At 41.7% G+C, this 22,879-nt stretch overlaps 1 protein-coding gene across 1 annotated transcript; it reads left to right on the top strand.

The window, feature by feature from the left end:
* Positions 1-523: 523 nt before the first annotated feature.
* dact2 (dishevelled-binding antagonist of beta-catenin 2) lies at positions 524-5,300 on the top strand. Its single transcript, XM_079690449.1, has 4 exons — positions 524-923; positions 2,251-2,383; positions 2,545-2,826; positions 3,095-5,300. The coding sequence occupies exons 1-4, from the start codon at positions 648-650 to the stop codon at positions 4,957-4,959; spliced, it is 2,556 nt and encodes an 851-aa protein (XP_079546575.1). The 5' UTR covers positions 524-647; the 3' UTR covers positions 4,960-5,300.
* Positions 5,301-22,879: the final 17,579 nt, after the last annotated feature.

Raw genomic sequence — 22,879 nt, 5'->3', positions numbered from 1 at the left:
CATAGATGTAGGCTACGCTTATTGGAAATGTGATTTAAAAGTTGAGTGTGTACAGAACTGGGATTACAGCCTCAAATTCAACCCTTGTACAAAACAATATGGATTTGTGGCTGTTCAAGTAATTGAATTGTTTGTTTTTATGTGGTGAGTGTTTTTTTCATGATTATAAGAGGCCATGCTATATTATTGCCCTGGAATCTCCTACATACTCAAAGTTGATCACATATCTCTGGGTAGCCTAGGCTACTACTAGAATTACAACAATAAAAGAATAGTGTAAATAGCATAATAATATGCCCATCCTACCATGTGGTATTATGCATATGAATTTAGTACATGGCTGGGCAGCTTCAGTGAGGACTTGAATGGGGGAGATTAGTACCAGATGTTGGGTCTCAGCAGCCAGCCAATCAGGAGGAGGGCCGTTTGGTCTGTGGGAGGGGCTCCGGCTCTCCTCTGAGCTCAACATTTATTCTAACAGGTAGTTTATAAACCAAACTGGTCAACAGCAGCAGCAGCAGCAGCAGCAGCAGCAACAGCAACAGCAACAGCAACAGCAGCAAGACAGTGACTAACGAAGTCTGAGAGGAGGACGGTTTCTTTAGCAGCATCTTATTTCTGGATATGCCCTGACGCCGCTCTTCAGCATGCTGAGCAGGAAGGGGTCTTGTGCGGGGATGATGATGAGCGCTGCAGCCGGGGTGGACCGCAGCAGGGTCGGGGAGAGGCTGCAGGCTGCTCTGGCCGGGCTGCAGGAGCTTCATCTGCTGAAGGACAGACAGAGCGACATGGTGAGCTGGGCTCTGAGGATGGACCGAGAGGAGCCGGTCACTGCTGCCCACACCAGCCCGGAGAGTCTCATGATGATGGGGGCCGAGGAACAGCGGCTGGAGGCAACCCTAACAACCCTGAAGCAACAGCTGGTAGGAAGCAATTTATAAAGCCATAACACAAAATCATTAAACTGCCTCTCAAGAGATGCTAATCTGCAGGCAGTTGGTTGGTGTCACCATAATTGTGCCTTTATTATATATTTTTAAAACGATTGCACACATTCTCATTAACTTTTTTTAATTGTTAATTATCCTTGGAATAAAGTAAGTCAGCTGATGCTCATGTGCATTCCGTCTTCAATTATTAGCAGTCACACTTTCATGATCTCAGCTGGGGGTAGGAAGTAAGATAGGTGTCATAAATCAAGGTTCACTGCAGGACCAAGAGGACTTTGAGTTGTGTATGTGCGCGCACACAGTGCATGTGCAGACTGCAGGGGGGCAAACCTCAATCATTAACCACTAATGCCAGGGAATCTAACAAAAAAAACCTGGTGTGTTTTTTAAGGTGGTTAATTTGCTGTGAATGACAGTCAGTCATGAGAGGCCCCTGAGTGGCCCCTGAGTGTTTGAAACAACTGGCTGAGTTTTCCATGACAAGCTTTTTCCATGAAGGCTGCTGTTATAACCACAGGAAGTGCAGGGATTAATGTGCTTGGCTTGAATTTAAGTCAAACTGGGAATAAGATACACTGTAAAGTATATGACAACATATGTTTTTGTTTTACATGCGTGCAAAATGGTGCACACTCACAACACCCCATATTTAAGAAAACACCAGCTAGAAATAGCCTTAATGGCCCAAAAACACTTTCCAATAACTTGTTTTTTGCCACAGTCTGAAGGAAGTCAACCAAACTAACTCTATTTTACAAGAGAATAAAAAATGGAGTAAATAGTGCATTTTGCAGGCAATGACCCCGAGCCCTTATTTTAAGAACCACTGTAACAGTAAATGCCCAGCCCGAGCTGCAAAGCAAACAGTCCTTCATCCCAACCCCCAAGCTTTCCTCCTCTATTAGTTTACACAATGGCCAGGCCCTCGCTGTGGGGGAGAAATGAGTTACCCACCACTGCTTCTTCCATGCTCCCCCATGTCCTGCTGGGGTTAATCATCAGCCACAGCTGAGACTCCTTTGTTTTTCTGATAGCTGTACATTAGAGCATCTTTATCCGAACAACAGGCCCCTTTCTTAATGTAATTATAGAGTTGCTAACGTGCATTTACCAGGAAGTTTCACTTATTCAAAAAAATTCTGTGCAATCACCTGTATTTTTTTGCATGAGTAACTCTATTGCATAACCATAATCATTTGTGAACTCCCTTCTAAATCAAACCAGGCTTGCCATTTGTTTCAGGTTGTATCACACGCTTTTGGGAAGTTGGCTAAAATGTTGTGTGTTGTTTGTTTTACAGTCTCGTCTTCGGAAACAGGACGTAGGCCTTAAATCTCACTTGCAGCAGCTGGATCAACAGATCAGTGAGCTGAAGCTGGATGTGAACAAGGCTTCCACCGACCAGCTGGAGAGTGACAGCAGGCCAAGTTCAGGTGTGTAAGCAAACACTGGCACTAAAAGCCCTACGGTTCTTTACTTTATAGCAAGTCATAAAGCATCCACCCAACATTCTATCACACGATGCTGAGAAAAATACTTTTTATATATACACATTTTACTAATAATACACATTGTTTTCCTGCTCTTTCTCCAGGTTTCTATGAGCTAAGCGATGGTGGCTCTTGCTCATTGTCCAACTCCTGCACCTCTGTGTACAGCGACTGTCTGTCTTCCTCCCAGACGAGCCTTCTCCTCCTTCCCACAAGCCCTGCTAATTCCCACATCGGCAAACCGTTACAAGTAGACGTATGCCGGCGGCGTTCTGCTGATGAGAGCACTTCCCAGCCCAACCCTCCACGGGCCACCGGCCTTCATCTAGGCAGCAGCAGGATCAGAGCAAGCACCGAAAAGGCTCGCCCAAGGCCTGTGTCAACAGGTAACAAAAACTCTCAATCTCTCATGTAACAATGGGAATCACACTACTGTTGTTACTCAACGTGCACATGTCATAATTTAGGGTTGTGTCTAGCTGGTAGCCTGAGATGCGCAAACTCTTGTGAGACTTGTTGCCTTGTCCATTCATGGTCAATTGCCCAACCGCTAGCATCTCGCAAGAGTTTCGTAAATTCCAGGTTACCATTTAGAAACAGACGGTTTTAAGGGATTTGAAAGGCTAATCACATTTTTGTGTTTGTGTTTATTAGGTGATCTCGATACGATGATGGGCCAAGGACTGAGCCACTACCGACCTGTCGATGCAAAGAAACCCCCAATCTGCTCAAACCTAAAGACCTCCACAGTGGACCCCAAGTTCCACAGCAACCTGGTGTCCCGCAGTGGGACGGAAGTGTACCACTACCCCAGCCCCCTGCACGCTGTGGCTCTTCAGAGCCCGATCTTTTCCCAAGGGGGTGACCCAGCCACACCTAGACTTCTTGAGGGCCAAGCAAATGGTTCTGAAACCCTCCAGAGGGCGCAAATGTTTTATGACACCAAGACCCTGGGTTACATTGACAAGCTCCTCCTGCGCAGCTCAAGCAAAATCCAAAGTGACTCAGAGACTCTGCAGAGACACAGTGACTATCACAGGAGGCCCACTGAGGTTTTAACTGCATTCCCTGAAGTGTCTCAGAAAGAGGTGCCTGTGGTGAAGCCTCCTCCAGCACAGACCACAAACATTACCCCACATGATAGCAACCAGAAGAGACACTGCATGACATTCCCCAGCCAAGAGCCAGCTGATAAGACACACCACAATCAGTCAGCGAAAGCCCCTGAGCTTTCATACCGATACTCCTATCCTGTTGCCAGTAGGGAGTACAGCTCCGATGAGGTCACCACTTTATCTCTGAGGAAGAATGGTAAACCCAGAGGAGAATATGCTAGTGGAGCAAGAAGCAATTCAGAGAATAGATTTGGGGATCATCTAGGGTCAATGCCACAAGAGAGGAACGGCTATAGGCAAAGATCTACGATGGCCCACAGCTCGAGCGCGGAGGAGAGTCAAACCTTTCAGGTTCACACAGCTTCCCCTGAGTTTGTCCACGCTGAATTTGTCCCTGCTGGGTCACAGAGGGTCAAGGTGAGACAGGCGGACCGTAAAACCAAAGCCCTGAAATTGAAAAGGAAAAACACAGAGAAGCCTCGAGCAATCAAGCAGCAACATGGCTGCTCCTCTGGTGAAAAGACCAGAGAGGACAGCGGCGCAGCAAAGGGGGAACAGAGAAGATCAGGGAAAGGAAAAGTAACCCCGAAAACAAGCATTTCTTACACAGAGGACCGCATACAGGGCTCAGGCTCTGACTCCAGCCACTGTAGTCCTGGCCTCATGAACAACTACAAGGTCCATGCAAAGCCACATCCAATCCCTGCTGTCACAAAGTCCAGCAGAAGCCGCAAAATGCAGTGCCCAGAGTATGATCAGCCTGTGGAGCAGAGGAAGAGGAGGCAGGGGGCGGCCAAATGGCAGTCGGAAGTGGAAATGCTCCAGGCCTCGTATGTTCAGCGTCAGAGGTCCAAAGAGTCCCAGGTTCAGGCACATGGAAGCATGAAGATGGTCCGCAGTATGAGTGCCAGAACCGGCCAGTGGGTTGGACCTCCTCACCCCTTCCAATCATCCATTTCCTCTAACTCTTTCCTCCAAAATCTCAATGCCAGATACCCTCCAGCAGCCTTCGTCATGTCCTGCCACTACCCACCCAGATGTGAGTCTGAGTACTCAGCCGAATGCGCCTCACTGTTTCACTCCACCATTGCAGAAAGCAGCGAGGGGGAGATGAGCGATAACACCACCAACCGCTTTGGTGATAGCGAGTCCAGCCAGAGCTCCCAGTCTTTCTCTGACTCTGACAGCAGCTTGTCCCTGGATGAGGAGGACCAGGTGGGAAGCCAGGAGGAAAAGGGCCTGGTGTGGGCTGAGGCTGCTCTGGGGCCCACCGCAGCTGGACAGCCCCTCCAGCAGCTCCCACGCCCCGAACCATCAGCCTGCCGCATCAAAGCTTCCCGAGCCCTGAAGAAGAAGATTCGTCGGTTCCAACCGGCCTCCATGAAGGTCATGACCCTGGTGTAGAAGTGTTCCCCCTGGGCAGAGGGAGAACTGTTGGGAAAACAGAAAATTAAGGAAAATGCTTTCAAAACTGTTTGCAGGCCTGGTCTTAGGGCTCAGCATCTGTGCACTGATTGTTTTGTTAAAACTAAAAAGATAAGTTATGTTGTGGTTGAAACTGAAACTGTTCAAAATGGTAAATCGTGTAAAAGCATGTTTTAACAATTATGACTTAATTTGTAAATATGTATCTTGTAATTAAAGTTTCCCATAGCATGTGGCTGCATTTGACAATTCCATAGACATTTAAGTCATATCATTGTATTTACCTGAAAAATAAAAATAATTTCTTTAAATATCTCAAATATGTGTTCATTTTCAGTTAATCTGTTCATTTTTCTTATTAGCTATATTCAATGTATTTAATATACGCTGGGTTAGTTTGAGCTTGTATGTATTAGTCACTTTTCTTTAATATGTTACTAAATCATATGCTTTTCTCATAGACTGTACAGTATATATAAGGCTTTTCTATTGAGCTAGGTTGACTTTGGTATTTATAGCATTACATTTTTCTTATTCAGTGAGTAGGCAATGTCAAATGAAATCTCATCGTCCAACCCCTATTTTGTTGACTATTAGGCAGACATGTTAAAAACAATCTCCATTTAATCCTCAAACGTCCCACTGAGAGGGACCAATTTAGCACTGATAGCGCTAACGGCTCCTTATCTGGTTTCCTGCCCAGCTGGTTTAATAAGTTGCGTCTTCAACAACCAAACCCAGACAGTCTTGTTTAATTAAAGGGTGAAACTTATCAGCCTCAGTCATTTAAATGTAAGTAAACACTTACACCAAAGTACTAAAGCACACAGTCACACTCCACAGACATTAAGATGATGGCAGCAGAAGCTCAGGTTTCTGAGGAAAAACAGTTGGTGTGTATGTCAAGGGGCAAATGGGATTTAGAAGGAATGACAAATGATAAGAGACTTTTCATTTCTGAGCTGTCATGAAGAGATTAAAAAGCGGGCAGTTGCACAGAGTTGCTCAATAATCTCATTTCAAAAATCTGCCTTGGTATCTTTCCATTAAAATTCTTTCAAAGACGGGGTGAGCAAAAGGACACTCGTGAAGGTAAGCAGTCCCTGCCTGGCCTTCCACACATCAGCACGCTCTCCCCTGGTCAAACATAATAATGTTCTCTCCCATCAGAAAGCTCTGACCTTAAAGTTCCCCAACTAAGAAGCTTATAGAGCTGACAAACATTTTCAGCATTTCACCAAATTCTTACTTTGAAGTTTTGTTCCTTGCAGATGTAATCACTTTTAAGTCTCTTGGATACTTCATTTAATTTTCTCTCTTTTAACTAGACATGTTCAGTTAAACAAAGGGCGTCATTCTTTGAATTCAATTTCTCACTAAAAGGGCATAGGCCTATGTTAATTCAGCAGCACTCTTTTCTATTCTCATCAAAACACGAGACAGGTCTCGAGGGCACACACATCAAAGATAGCATTTTGGGTTTAGAGAGTTACAATTGAATCAACCTATTAGGATTTGTACAACCAGCTGACCCCTGTCCTTTGAGAAAGAGTGGTCGGTGGGATTAGTGCTGCTGTTTTCGACCCGGCTCAGAGTGATCATGACAGGCGCTGGACTTGTCTTTGATGTTGAGTATAGCTGGACCGTGTCGGCTTGACCTTGGGCGCTGGGTGACCTTTGCAGCTGTAGGGCTGGCTCATCTCTGAGGGCACCTCTCCCCACAATAGAGGGGTCAGGGGCCTTTTTGTACCCGCGCTGTCTCTGGTTTTGTCTTTTTTGTGTTCAACATTTCTGCTATCTGCTTCCCTTTGGTTGTTTGAGCTTGTTGTAAGAAAGTGAGTCCACTTGTCCAGCAACACTTTCTGATACAGTTTATATCTTTCAAAATCAATACATTGATCCAGTATATTATAGGTAGAGGAAAGGCTTAATTGCTGCATATCTTGGCTCCTATCATTGCCACCACCCTAGATCAAGGGCAGACGGGTTAATTAAAGATAAGATTAGATTAGATAAGATAAAGCCTTATTAACACCATGTAGGGAAATGTAGGTGTCATTGTAGCAACATCAGTGACAATGAAACAATTAAGAGGATAGGTAAGAGAACAAAACACACAATGACAATGAAACTATAACTGTAACACATGTTTTTTAACTGATAGGCTACTTTATTCATAATTTTAGATTGCCACTGTGATAAATTGCTGTAATGATTTAGTAGGGAATTTGGCCAAGTCCTCTGCTCCTTTTAAAGGTATTATTATTATTATTATTATTATTATTATTATTATTAGACTCCTCTCTTTATAGATGCAATACAAATGTTCTCACAATTGTTGCTGAACTCGGATATTTACATTTTCTTCTGACAAAGACAGCCATGTATAATTCCAATGTACATAATTATGAATACATATTTTATTTCAGAAAAAACAAATGCGTTGTTTATTATATTTGTATTTTGCAGAATAAGGTCCCTAACGCCTACATTAAGTACTTGGATGATGGATAAAGCTAATTTAGCTAGGGACTGGAACCTCTCGGGGGGGGGGGAATTTGAAGCAGCAGGTGAACAGGTGCACACCTGCGAAAAGCATTCGGTCATGATATTTTATAGGGTGCAAAATTGATTACAGTGTGGGGCGTTCATGAACATACTCCCTATGGATGTCTGTCAAGTCTTACTGGAGGACTACAGGTGTCGTGTGAGATCTGATTACACAGAAGTGCTCTGACTTTGGCATCAAATAAAGGAGAACACATGGGCCAACGACTCGCATCTAATCAGGATCCCACATCAATTTCAGCTGACACCACAACCGCAGATATAAGTAATTGAGGCGTTTTAACCTTAACAAAGACTGAGGCGTGATGACTTTTTGAAATGGCTAGAGATCCATGAAGAGAGTTGTATTTTTATTTATTACACAACAGTCTGGATACTGAAAGTGAAATGTAAACATAGGGTGTCTAAGCGGTCATGGTTATGATAGTTCACACTCAGCTTTCCTCACACGCTCCTTCTAAAACAGTCTGCAGAACAAAACGCTCCAGTGAGATTTAAATAGGTGGAAGTGTCGTACCAAACTAATTTAAGTACTTGGACAGGTAAACAGTGAGTTAATACAGAGAACACATGCCTCTGAGCTGCTTTGGAGATTGATATAATTAACTTCACCTTACTCTACTCTTTCTCTGCTACACGCATCTTAATTGATTGACCAACATTTTATTCACATCTCTAAGGTAATTAAAAAAATATTAAATCCAGTAGTTGTCAGTAGATTTACCAATTTTGTATAAATTCCACATCTATAATAAAGAAGAACATGTGAGCAAGTGAAAGCAGAGAAAGGAGTTCAAATAACAAAGGGTGTGCCGCAGACAGGTGTCGATTAAACTTTGACTTGGTTCACTTTAGGTCACAGTTGGGTGAGGGGTTCTCATTTTACGTATGCATGAGGTAATCACAAAACACACACATCCTTCCCAGTCTGCCTCCATGAGCAAAACACATAATACCCCATCAAGCTGTCTGTGTTTTCTCTTTTCCTCAGTCTATGTATTACTCAGTTTTTCTTGTATTTACATTAAGAATAACACTGCTTGCCTTATAATTGCCTTCAGTTCATTGTCTGTGTATCTTCCCCCTGTAGTCATAAATATTTTCGACATGACTTCTTGAAGCTGTGTTGCTTCCCTGATGTGAAAACTGGAGAGAGGGTGCTGCCCGGGCCTCATATATAAGATGAGGATATATTATGTTGACAAGTGGGAGCTCAGGAACTCATTACCACCCCGATGAGAGGAGCTTTCCACTCCTACCCACAATGCACTGGAAACACAGAGGTGGCCATGCTTCTCTCGGTTCCTGTGTTTGGCATGTTAAATATCCACATTTACTCAAAGAAACATATTAAGTTTTTCGTTACTTCAAACAGGGCTTAAAATGACATGCTATTTTTTTAACTGCAAAATTACAAAGTGTATTACATTTACATTGCAATAAAGTAGTGATACTGTACAACTGAGATTCACCCAGCTCCTCTGCCTCCCTTTACACGGGGGATGGGCTCTATAGTGTGTGAGGTGGCTTTTGTCCCTTTGCTTACTGTACATATGAATGGGGTTGGACCGGAATGTCCAACCTCATGAATATCAATTGTCTGCGGCCAGAGTTAAAGAGGCGGCTTCTCTGGTTGTGTCCAAGAGGACAGTGGAGATAGAGAGCGGGGAGAAGAGATAGAAAGCGAGGGAACTGAACAGGAAGAGATGAGCTAACTGAGGACAAGTGTGGAAGATCGAGAGCAATTGAGACAGAGCATGAAGATGAGAGAAATTGAGAAATGAGGGAGATGCATGATGTCCCATCCCTGCAGAGGCTTAGCAGGCCCTTCCTCAACCACCACCTGCCCCTCTTTAAGCACATCCTGTCATTTAATACCTAATCCCTTCATTCACTCCAGTATGTTTACTAACCATTGTCTCAACTCTCTTCAAGCTGTGGTCAAGAGGTGGTTCAAGAGTTCGCAGTGTATGGGGAGCATGCATTCGCAGTAACAGAGGCCATTGTGGATTTCTTCGCTCCTGCCAAGCAATTGTCTGAAACAGAGGGAAATCCCTGCGAAATCCCAAGGAGTCTCTGGGCCCTGGCTTTTGAGGCCAACATCAGAGACCTTTGTTGACAAGACCAAACCAATATTTAGGGACATATCATTGAACCACAGTGCCCTGACATGCCCTGTATTACCAGCGAGTTTAATTAAAAATATACGTGTTTTATGTTTTTCTACGTATCTAGCCATCACCTTAATCATTTAATAAAGCCAGCATGCTTTCAAATGTAGTTCTTTGCCAGGGCATTTAACAAACAAGCTAGGGTTGAGTTGTTAAATGTTTTGCTTATTAATGATGACTTTAAAATGACAAGACTAATACATTTTTCCTTTGCATGGCTCTTCTCGTCTCACTCTTTTTTGTCTTTCATGAGCAAAAGCTGCGGATAGAACATGGTCCTGTTTTCGGTGCCATGTCTGTCTTGGTTTGAGGTGAGCTAAGCCGATACTAGGAGCCGCAGATAAAACCCTGCAGACCACTAATTGGTCAGAGAGAATCCTCACATTTACAACATGAATAATTGTTTGTACAAATTCAATATCAGTCAGTGGGCCCCTCCACTGGTTGCAGAAATAAATCGGACTTTATAGGAGCCTATATTGAAAATGATCTGATTTATCTCCTGATTTATTACATCAGTGAACATTTTCCTTACGACTTTATTGTCTGAATCACTAGTGTTTAGACTTCTCCTATATAGAATGGTGTGCATTTTTGTAAATGATGGTCCCATTTGTAGTAAAATAGGAATTTCTATTTAAAAAAAAGTCATCCTAATCCGTCCAATGTTAAGATATTTCAAGACAAAGGAGACCAAGCATGCCACACATAGATGTGGCCATACCTAAGGCATTACTTACTACTACTACTCACTGGTGTTTGGTTAGTAGTGCCCAATGGATAAGAAAGTAGGGAGAGAAGAAAGCAGAAGGCAGTCATGCTCCCAAATAAAGAAAACAAAAAATGGTTGGGTAACAACATTATACAAATGAATAGGATCTAAAAAGAAATAACAGACATCTTTGAAATGTGTGAATGTACTGGTAATTGTCTGAAACATGTTGTTGCTACTTTGAACTCAAACTTTATTATTTTTTAAAATCAGTATAGCTGTCTCTTATAACAAGCTTTCGTGCTTGGGTAGGCCAAAAATAATCACTACACAGTCTCCCTGCAGATTACTGGAGTCTACACAAAGTGTGCAATTTTCAAAGGAAGACATGAGCTCCTGAAGGACAGTGGCAAGTGCATTTGTGATTGAGATGAATACAGTGTTTCCCCTTGTATCAGTCCCAGTGTCTCTGTGAGGATGTCCTGGCTGTTTTATGAGCAGGATTTCCTGTGTCAGCTCAGAGGAGTGCCTCTCTTTTGTCAAGCCTCTGGCTCTAAGCGGCTAAATTGAACTGCCCCTGCCCCACATATCCTCAGAGAGCTGTAACTATCTCGCTTTATCTTGATTTTTCTTTCTACTGCGGGGCTTGTCCACTGGCTCACCAACAAAGCCATCAAACCTCATTATCAACAAAAACAAGCATCGACTCTTCTGAAGTGGTGTGTGTGAGCTCTGCAGTGGGACATCAAAAGAGTGGGGAGAGTGACAGCTGGTCCTCCTCTTGGTCGGGCCCCCTGATAAGATCAGAGCGACAGGAGAACATGGGACCCAACAGGTACCTCCCTCCCGCCACAGCACCCGCTTTGCTGCTCCCATATGGCCCCTAACAAGTCCCTCTTCAACAAACATGTCAATTCCCTCTTGACTCCCCAGCCTTTTTTATTGCTTCCTAAAATGTGAAGGTCAGATTCTCGAGCATTTATTTACATTGAAAACATGCCGGTGACAAATGTGTTGTGAAGTGAGAATTCTGTGTTTATACTATCAATATTATTACTTAATTATTTAATTTGTATTGTTATCTTGTTTTCTGTTTCATGTATTGTAATATTGAGTTTTTAGTGGGAACAATTCATTTATTTAAAAAAAATGAATAAATAAAATATATCTTAAAAATACACACAACAACAATACACATGTATTTATTTTCTTCTCAAATATAGTTAAATGCTGATTTGTATCTTTTTGTTGGAGCTATTTCTACTTATCAATTCCACACTGTTTGTCTGCCCTTCGTGTTTGACTGCTCTGCTTCTCCCAGCAGCCATAAAGCCGTCGGGAGTGTGCTCACAATGACCACTTGAAAGCTGGGGCTTCCTCCAGCTCCCAGCCTAATGGACTCTAGCCTAACACCTATAAAAAATGTTTTAGCCAAGACTCCCACTCGTCTATCTCTATTGCATGTGCTCCAGTTAAAAGACAGGCTCAGCTGGCATGTCTGAAAGGGTCAATATTCTATTAATTTTATGAGTACGACCCTGTTTGTTAAGCTCACAGTTTTATGGCACCTTCGTCCTCTTCTTTCACTTCCGTGGTTTTCCTTTTCAAACTGTGTTTTTAATTGCTTCTTTTGGGACGTAGAAGGGAGAAAAAAAAAGAATCATAATTTTTCCAAAGCATCGTAGGCCGTCCAATTAAATGTAGTCAGCTGGGGGAAATTGTTTGTTTGTGGGGGAAACTGCAGCATTTCCTTGGGGTCAGTGGTTTGCTGTTTGGTTTGTTTGCCTTTGTCTCCCATGTATAGTTAGTGGTTAGCTTGTGCTCCCCCATGAGGGACAGGTCCCAGCTTGCAGGTGTATAGTGGAAATTATCCATAGAGAAACTGTGGAAGATAATAAGGCTCAGTACAACCTGAATTAGAATCGTGTGTCCTTTCTATCCTCTTTTATTGCATTTGACTATATTTCATTTATGGTTTGATTTTTCGAGGCAATAAGCAAACAAACATGAAACTGCAAAAATAAGCAAATGTAATTTCACTCCACCAGCACCCTGCAGGACACCCTGAGGTCCTATCTCTCCGCAGGGGTCTGGGGTCATGTAGGGAACAAACTGATCCTCCGTGCAGTATTAAATCTTGTTATCTATCATGATAAAGAAAGACAGGTTCAAACAGCTGTCACCATCAGACTAACCAGAACCAGTTTAGCTCAACATAATTGGTATAAATACATGGCTTATAATATGCTTTTAAACTCGAACATGTATACTGATATGCATGACAACCGAGTCATTATTAGGGCGGGAAAGTTTACACCAAAATATTTTGACTTACCTGTCATGTGAAACTTGATAATCACAAGCTAAATGAGGGCAACAGTTTGAGATGTTGCATGGTATTGTCAGTTGTGTATGTTATACTGATGAATGGGTCTTTGAAACATGACACAAAAGCAACTCATGGGGGATGGATGGCCTTAACCCTTTGTACTGTGGTATTAGGGAAAGTTGAAGGGGAAGGCTTACAGGGAAGAAATGGATCTTGTTGTGAGCAGGGGTAAGAGGTATTAAGACAGGTTTTATCTGAGTGGTGGTTAGGTTCAACAATCAAAAATGTAATCAAAAAATCTTATTGTCTGTGCTTGGTTGATTTTGCAATACAAAATAAACTATTTTTCAGTGGAAGGCAATGGAAAATGTTATTTTCTTTATTCTTTGTGTTTATTTTGAAAGGGTAAACAGTGTTTTTTCACAGTGGTCCCTAAAGGCAACATATGGCAAGCCTTCCTTTATCTGCTCCCGGCTGTTAGCACCACAGCTTCCTGGCATAAATATGTTAAAAGGGTGGCAAGTGAACTTCCCTTTATGGCTCTCAAGATAAACATTAACACCTGACAGTGAATGTCCCTCTAGATAAACCAAAGATTAGTTTTTTTGCTATGATAGCAAAGATGAAGGGGCTTCTCAATGGAGGTTGATGGCTATGTTTCATCACATTAAAAGCAAAGAAGTGGATAAATCTCACAAATCTGAACCACAGCTCCGTGAGAGGTCCCCCCCAGAGGCCTAGACGATGACATGTGGATGATATGTTTATATGGGGTGTGTACCGAGGCAGTAAATCACCACAGGCAGTGTGAGGAAGGATGACAGTATCCGGGGCCCCGTGTGTTTTTAGAGAGAAGGGGGATAGTTTGGGGTATACCCTGTCACTTTGAGAGAGGTTGACCTGGCAGGTTTGACCCCGGCGCTCCTTTGAATAGGACAACCCAGGGTGTCACTCTTGGCCAGTTTGGTGGGAGATTTGCACATGAAGGGCAGAAGATCTCAGAGGAGGACTGCAACTGAGATCCCCCCATCTTTTTTGACATGCGTCTTACATTAAAATAGAAACAGATGAGGTTCACATAAATGAAAACACTTTTCCTTGGAAAAAATGATGTGTTAAGTGTGGTTTTACTCGTACCCTGATGAGGTCAAGTTTTAACATCAAAGCATTGCTTAACCACTATCTATCTTCAGTTAACCATATGCTTAGTTGGCAGTGATAGGCCTTGGTTATCTATACAGTTCACAGAAAAATTATAATTAATAGATTCAGGTTCATGACAGGTTCATGCATAGAAAATATACATTATATGGGATCGATAAAAGGCTTTAAAAGAGCCATACAATCTTGTTAACACTTTGTTAGTTCAAAGTACTTTAAGTGATTCGTGGGTGTCAAAACATTTGATGAGATTTTTCTTTTTTGTTGCATTGGTTAATTTTGAGAGTTGGGCTATTTGTGTTTTCTATTTGTCCTAAATCCGCCAAAATGTATCATTACATAATGCCTCATTGCATATTCAAACATAACATTTCAGAAAACAAAAAAATGGCCTGAATGTTAGAAATTAACGAGGGAAGCGCCGTAGAGATATCTTTCAGTTTAATGTTGTCACCCTATTACCTGTTTGTTATCCCCTTACTCAAACTGAGATCAAAAGCAGCTCTATTTTTCCAAGTGCTAATTTCAAACAACATACATTTGTGGTTGTTCTTTTCTAAAGTTGTGAGGTTTTATAGTTCAAACCAACAATTATAGTAGTTTCCGTGGGAACACTACACAATATGATCTCAGTTAGGATTATGTAGTCACGCTATATGGCGCCACATTAGAAATGCCATAATCATTAAATAAATAAGACAAAAGATGACAGACAGGGTGACACATGCCTCAGAGGCTCCCGTCAGGCTGCTCTCCAGCACTCATTCAGTACAGTTTGACATCATCACGCTCATGGCTCCACAGTGGATCTATTCTATTAATCAGTGTGGGTGTGCTCTACTTGGATCAATGCCCATCCTCTTTGCAATCTGTGCCAAAAGTATATCCTCCCTAAATGAGATCGATGACAGCAAGACATCCTGCACAAGATGGGCATATGGAGGTGGATATCCTCCTCTCTGGTCCTTGAAGTTGTTAAAGCCAAAAGAGATTGGGATAAAATGAAGGGGAAGGATGAGACAGTATGGGAGAGCTTTGATACTGGCTCTGCGTGTATCTGGCGTCCAGATGACCTGTGCTTGTAGAGCAGATTAGCTTTGACAGTTGTTTCTGGAGAGAGGACGGGGGTAGGAGGGGGGTAATCTAAAGCTGTCTGGAGATCCTCAGCCATGCAACATTAAGGCCAGAGCAGGTACGCATGTGTCAAAAACCCACAGAGTAGCCCTCCAAACCTTATCTGAAGAACCCAATGTAAAAGGCCATGGAGCAGATTAGAGTATTTACATTTAGTGGAGATTTTTATCCTGACATTCCTTCAGAATTAGGCATGCTGCGAGCCAAGAGTGGATTCCTGTCTCACACAAATGTCCCTGCAGCGAGAGCCTTCTTATGTCAGCGGTGGGACAGACAGTGCATAAGCTAAAACTCCACGACCTCACACCGAAGGGCTACTGCTTGGGCATATCTCAGTGTGAATCCACCTAACAAACACCCAGGCCCTCCAGGAGATCCACTGTGTGTTGTCATGGCAGTCCTCCAAACACAGTAGGGATGTATTTAGGGGGCTTTGTATTTCCTGTGTTTACCAAGCGTCTTGGGCAATCCTGCAGTGAGGCAAAGGAAGCTGGAGTCTTTGGATTCTCTGTTGGTGGAGCAGCACACACAGGCAGAGAAGGGAAGCTAATCTTAGATGACAATAGTGTGCAAGGACTGAGCTGTTATGTCACTTCTGCATCGTACTGGCTAGAATGCTAATGCCGCTCTTATACTTCCCTTCATCGCTTCTTACCTCTCACATCACATCCATAGGAAGGACTCAATTCAGGACATTCTTACGCAGAGGTTAGAACATCTTGGTGCCACAAGAAGATTTGTAAACCAGAATACCGGGCTGTATTTATGGCCGGATCTGCCAGAGGACAGTAATCTGACCTGTTTTAAACTCACATTAGCTAATAAAACCCAACTGCAATCTGGGCTGGAAGTGTAATGGGGCTTTTTTCCAGGTGTTACATCAATTTCCCAAACATTGTTCCTTTTCACCAAGCAAGTATACGCACCAGTAATGGACTACTGTAAATCCTTAGTGTACCATTGGGCTGACTGGAGTGGCGGCAGGGGAATAATTGTCATCAGTCACCCTATTGTTAACATCAGATCAATTAAGAAGGGATGCATGCTGGTGTTTAGCATAATGAAAGGACAAGCCCGCTCCCCTGTTGATGAAAAGATCTTTACTGGGAGGCTGTTTCTTAACACACACGTCCATATGGTGGCTTGATAGCTCCCACTGGAGAAGAAATTCTTACCATGTTTGATTAAAACACCAATAAATTACCAATGGCAGATGAATCTTATACCATATCAGTACAAAAAACCTCTTAGCACAGGTCTGTTTAGCATCATATTATTGCAAAGTAGTTCTTATCTTATCTTATAATTGTGAACATGATTAGCATTTTAAATCATGTCTCATCTGTTGGCTCTATTACTGTTAGATAGATTGCAACAGTGTTTGGTGTAGTTTTGTCCACAGTGAAACACAAACTTCCCTTGTCCTTTGCAAATGTGCCACATTAAAAAAAAAAAGCGTTGAAAAGTAATTTCTAAATCTCTTGAGATCTCCAGTATACCAGTCCTTTGCGAATAGGGCTTTAGTCTTGATGGCATTTAAATCACAAATAAGTGAACATATATCAGTGGTGTTATTATGTACAGCCTTTGGACACAGAAACCTTAAAGCTGCATCAGATTTAATGAAAAGCACACGGAAATGAAGAACATTTTCCAACCCACAGAAATCAGGAACCTGAGAAACAGTGAGAGAAGTGTAGGACATCAACAATGCACAACTTTTCCTAAGGGTGTATAATAATATACGTCAAACCCAACATTAATAAGAGGGGTTGTAGAATAGATAAGGCAGAGGAGGACAATAAAGACTTGAAGTGAGGAAAAAGAAAATCAGATCAAAGAGTCAGCTGACTTTTACTTCACTACACATTCCTGGTGCTCTGCCATTTCCTCATAGCAAATCTGACATGGAGCCCCCTGCAGAGTCCCATCCTTCATCCCTGGATGAGTCTGCTGTCTAATGAGGGGCTTAGATTCAGAGCCATTACTTCACCACTGCCATTCCCATCACGCTGTTCAGCCGCTCTGCTTTTGCTTCTTTCTACTCTACTGTTCAAATTAGACTGACAAGCAAGCACTTAAATGCAGTTTTTTTTTTGTTCTCAGAAGTGCCTAGTCATTATAAATTGTACGAGTATTGTTGAGTCTACATATAGCGTGACACAAGAGGGGTTTGAACTGTATCAGCCTCAGGCCACTGTATTATAATACAGAGCTGGTTGCATTTTTTATTTAAACACGAGTTGCTGTCAGAATGAATATGCACAAATGGGAAGACCTTGTTTCGATGTATTATCCTCAAAATGAACTATGAAACTGATATTTCCAATCAGACTGTAGATTTATCAGGAAATTAATATTAACAAGAATGCATTTAATCAGCCAATTTTGTTCTTAAAAATGATTTGATTTCACTGTATAATGGACATTATGCACTTCCACTGCTAAAGCTACCCGACCTGTACTTATCAATATTGCACAATTGCACCCATCTAGTTGTCCCACTAGTTGTGATTACAGGGAAAGCAATGTGATAAGCCTGTGCTGTTCTAATGATGATACTAAGATAACAGGTTCCAAATGCAGGTTATCAGCATGTAATTATATACATTATGCTGTCAAAGCAATGAAGAGAAAGCATATCGGCAAATGTATCCAATCTGTTTTCTTTTGTCTTTTTCTTGAGTTGAATGGCTTTTTTCAGATTTTTCAAACATTTAACAAATTATAGCGAGCAAAAAACCAAAGACAGCCCAATTCCTTATCGTTCCAACAATTAGCAATCAGGGGGCCCTATTATGCTTTTTTTTTTCTTTTTACCTTTCCTTTAGTGTCCTATACAGGTTTGTTGTGCATTGAAATGCTCTGCAAAGACTAAAATCCCATATTCCACTCCCCCCTGCCTGATACTTGATAGGCTAAGGGGCAGGACATCTCTAAGTGCTTGACAAAAATAACAACAGAGTTGGCCAGCAGACCAATCAGAGCAGACTGGGCTCTGGTGTTAGACAGAGGGTGAAAAGAGATGCTGCAGAAAATACCTTTTTGAACATTAAAGCATTAAATGCTCTGTAACTCCTGTATTACCATGGTATAGAATTTCTAAATAACACCAATAATATTTTTTTGAAAGTGAAGGTTATGGGCACGGGGCAACACACTTCACACAGCTCAGAGAAGAGTGTGTTGGGCTTTGAGTCCAGAGCAGTGAAACGAGTTCCTCTTTACACACAAACACAAGCTCCTCTTTACACACAAACAAAACTGTCTGCGATGAGTTTTGGCGTGAGGCTCCTACCTCATGGTGTGAGGTTCCTTTTTTCACTAACACCCTTTCACCATATGTCAACTGGCAAATAAGCCCAGCACCCCCCCCCCCCAAAAGAAGACCCTGATTAGGCTGACCCTTCTCTTTATATAGCGCAGGAGGCAAGAAGATGCTAAATGAAGATAAATAAAGAATTAAAGACCTTTAAATGGTTGCAGCATTGAACAATACTCATCATTTGAAATCCTGCAAACACACAAATGCAAAGGAAGACACACACACGCACTATCTGCATGACAGTTATCTTATTTATGGTTTGTTTTTAACACAAACACGCTGACTTTGAATGCTTGAGATGTTATCATCTAGCAATCACAATATGAATGGAGACAAGCAAGTAAAGGATATACACGCAAACATATCATCTGCAGCACAAAAGATCCTCATCTCTGACAAGATAAACACACAATGTGACCAATGAGACTCTGGTAAGTGGACAGCATTCCTTCATTGGCTTTTGAACTTTCTCTGCTGCAGGCTATTTCTGCAACTTCAAGACTACTATTGTTCCAGTGTGGTCATCAACAATGACCTGGGTGTGTGTGTAGCTTGTCTGCAGCTCCACGCTCCTCTGATTCTTGTTTCGCCATCTGAACAGGCCTGAACGACGCACCCCACGTCAGTATTGCTCTCCCACAAAGACCTGTGTGAGAGACCAAGACATCCACAACGCTCCACTGGCAAACGACAATTCAATCCAAATAGAAGCTGTCATTTAAGTAATGCATGACCGCTAACCAACAAAATACAGTTTAATTTTGAGAGCTGAGGGAGAACAAAAACAGGTGGTTGTGTAATGCTTTTTTATGTCTATATTTCTGCAATTAATTCACATTTTCACCACCTCAAATTTTGCCGCAGGCTTTAATTCAGCTTCTTGGCAAGTAGTGACCCAATTACCTCTACTCAACATGCTCACATAGGACAGCCAGTCACTGGGTTCAGCCCCACAGGTGTCCAGAGTACAAGCCTAGAAACATCAAAAGACATCTTTTATGATCTTTCTTATGGTCTACTAGATTTGCCTATTCTGTTTACCAGAGACGTCTTTCTCAATGCTAAACAAAGCATCTTCTAACAATGTACTGCAAGTCCAGCTGGCTAAAAAAACAACCTGCATAGGCCTTTGGTTTCACACAATAAGACATAGTTGTGTTGTTGTTGGTATTTCATAACTCTTTATGCTGTACTCTGCGTGACATATTGAGTCAATTTAAGGACACTCAACTGAGTGCATTGCAAGAAAAAAAGAAAAGAAATGTGGTAAAGAGAGGGAGGTAAAAGTACAGGTTATGAGACTAATTACATGTTTCAGGGACAGGCAAACATTTTCCCATGAAGAGCCATGAGAACTCATTTGGTGTAATATGGCCACTTTCAACAGATTGTTTGCAAAACTGCCTTCAACATGTTTACAGTATAATTATGTGGTATTAAAGTGCATACTCAAAACATATTGCAAGTATTGTATTAAATGTACATCATGCCGGGTCATTAGACAAAATACACAAACATTGTATATTAAGGTAGTGCTTATAGATTGGATGTTCTCTACACTGTGGGTTTACTTTGCATTTGATAATATGTCGTTTTTTATTTGTGTGCTGGTGCATTCACAGTTTAGTTCCTCCTCACCCCAGCTGACATTATACTAATAGGTGTGCTAATGAGTTTGGCTGGTAAGAAGACCTGCACACTGTAAGACTTCCTTGGCATATGGCTGCTCATCTTTGCTCCAGACAGTAATGAATAGCCAGTTTAACACTCCAACTTTGCTACCCAGCAGAAAAACAATGCACATCCGATTGTTTACAGCATCTCATTTGTGTCCAAGGCCTAGGCCGTGCTGTTCATCCTGCATCTGCACCTCGGGCCTATCAGTCTGAGGGGACTACCCTCCCCCTGCTGCGTCCACTCCTTGTCCAGTGTTCCTGGAAGACCGCAGAGGAGTAATCAATGAGTCATGTGTCCTGATTACAACCAACTCCCTATGGGGCAACTTCAAAGAGCTCCAGAGGAGAGGGAGCGAGGGAGCATTGCCCTCCATGGGGTAATTACAAGTTGGGGCTCCATAGTTTCTGCTCCTTTTTCTGTGGGGAGTCAGGCTTAAAGACAGACCAGTTAACAATTCAGCCAGTCCTGTTAGCGCAGTGGGAGGCGCTTTCAACCAATGATCACCGACTGGTGGGGCATGCCATCCAAAATTATACAAATCCCCCCTCATGCTCACACAAAAACACATGCTGTAGCACACTGCTTAATATGAGATTAACAAATGAGGTGACCACTGAAAAAGATTAAACTAAAGGGAAATTACATATTCAGGGTTGTTGCAGCTGAGTCCATGCCTGTCTGCCTGTCCCAGGGAAACAGGCTGAGTGTTTATGAGTTAAAAGGGCCATAAAACTAGACAAACACAATTAAGCACTGTCTGTCTGGATGCCTTTAGGCCTCCTGTTTCTCTCAACTACTTCCGCCTTTGGCTTATCCAAAAATGCTCGCACATTTCTTTCCTCAATAAAGTCTTCACTTGCTTAGATTGGAATACTAAATCACATGATTGTTTTGCTTGTTATTCATTTTTTGTAAAGCACTTTGAATTGCCTTGTGTTGAAAGGTGCTATATAAATACATTTGCCTTGCCTTGCGTTGCCTTGCCTATATCATACTATCTCGGGACTGAATGAAGCAAGCAAAACCAGTTCTCCAAACAGCAGACCTCATAATGGTTTTAATGTTGATATAGTCAGTTTGTTTTTTCCAGTTTCGTAACTGTCAGCACTGCAACTGAAAAGGCAATAGAGTTGTAATTAATGTGATTACAGTTTGATCAACTGAATCCAGTGTAATGCATCTGTTGTCTATTTAGATGTGATCCCTTATTATCATTATGACTGTGAAATTAAGGTTAATTAGTGTTTAAAGTGATGACTACATGGAAAGTTCACCAAGAGGAGTGGTAGCATGGAGACAGTTTGGCTGCTGGTGTCTTTGGGTTAAGACTCCAGTAAACCCGGTCTGCACGGGAGCACAGAGAAAGAGAGAGAGAGAGAGAGAGAGAGAGAGAGAGAGGGCAGATCAGAGACAAAACAGTCATTAGCTTCCTGTAATGATGGAGAATAATACAGCAAGTGTGTGTGTGTGTGTGTGTGTGTGTGTGTGTGTGTGTGTGTGTGTGTGTGTGTGTGTGTGTGTGTGTGTGTGTGTGTGTGTGTGTGTGTGTGTGTGTGTGTGTGTGTGTGTGTGTGTTTGTTTGTGTATTCGACTGAATAAAACCTGGGTTATGAGTGTCAATTGGGGGGGGGGGGGATTCCCATGCAGACTCTTTAGGCTGTAGGTTTTCCTAATTAAAGTCCCCATTAAGAGACAAGGCACACAAAGCAGTTGTACTGCTTGCATATTGTCATTATTCTGCTGTTCTGCACTCATACACATTGGTGTATGTGTACAAATAAACACCAAGAAAGGTTCAGATTAATATGTTATCCTTTCAATATATACATCTATGAGTGTATTGTTTTTACTTTGTTTGAAAAACCTTAAAATATGTATTTAGATTTGTTATACTTCATTGGAATAAATAGTTGATTAATCTATTTGCAAACACATTCCAAGGTAACTGGTCATTGCAACGCAATCCTATATGTGAACATATCCATGTACATATGGTGTAGGGCTGCATGCTTCACATTTAGTATAACATGTAACATAAGCAAGAAGAATCCATTATCAGCTACTGCCCTCTTGTGGAGAAACCCTAAAAATACCACAGTCATTTTGCCCTCCCCTAGTGCTCTAGGGTCAAATGAGTATGGATATTTTATATTGGTATAGCAATATGTAATACTCAGACTTTGTATTTCATTACATGTGATACATTGTATATTAATAAGGGCTGTTTTGTGACCTGTAGGCAACTAACAAAGAAAATGTGTAGCAGTTTGTAAATGTATTCATTCAAATGTATGCAATAAATATGTGAGCTCTATTGGGGGAAGCAGTACAAACATATAGTTTATTTTTCATTATATGCTATATAGCTAATGAAAAATAAACTATATATATTATTTTTCTGAGATAAAAATGTCAAGGTAAAGAATGTGCCTAATTTTAAATACAGTATTACATTAGGCTTTCTTAAAAGCACTTATTTTGGAAAAAAAACTTGTAAAAAAAAAACACAATAAGGACAGAACCTTAAAATACCTTAAAATATTGTAAACCCAATGTTCCGTCATTTATAGGCCTACAGGTGGTCTGCTACTCTGCTTATAATTGGTTCAATACAAAGGTTGCTAAATTCGCACATTTACTTAATTTATTAGGGCTTAAAATAACAGACTCTATTTCTTTCTTTCTTCCATGAATTGTTTAAGCTTCTACTGAACTTCAACAGTTATATAGAAGCAATACATTTAGCTTTAAAGTACGTTTATTATATTATATTATAATGGTAATACCAGAAGTTAATCTCATTGCTTGTTGAAACAATTTCC

The sequence above is a fragment of the Notothenia rossii genome (assembly GCF_949606895.1).
Source record: "Notothenia rossii genome assembly, chromosome: 6".
Taxonomy (NCBI): domain Eukaryota; kingdom Metazoa; phylum Chordata; class Actinopteri; order Perciformes; family Nototheniidae; genus Notothenia; species Notothenia rossii.
This window is presented reverse-complemented; position numbering and strand designations above follow the sequence as displayed.

Bases quoted from the DNA above. Each gene is read 5' to 3' on its own strand.
- dact2 (XM_079690449.1), top strand. From the start codon at position 648: ATGCTGAGCAGGAAGGGGTCTTGTGCGGGGATGATGATGAGCGCTGCA. The intron at 924-2,250 runs GTAGGAAGCAAT...TTTGTTTTACAG, and splicing joins CAACCCTGAAGCAACAGCTG to TCTCGTCTTCGGAAACAGGA. The intron at 2,827-3,094 runs GTAACAAAAACT...TGTGTTTATTAG, and splicing joins CCCAAGGCCTGTGTCAACAG to GTGATCTCGATACGATGATG.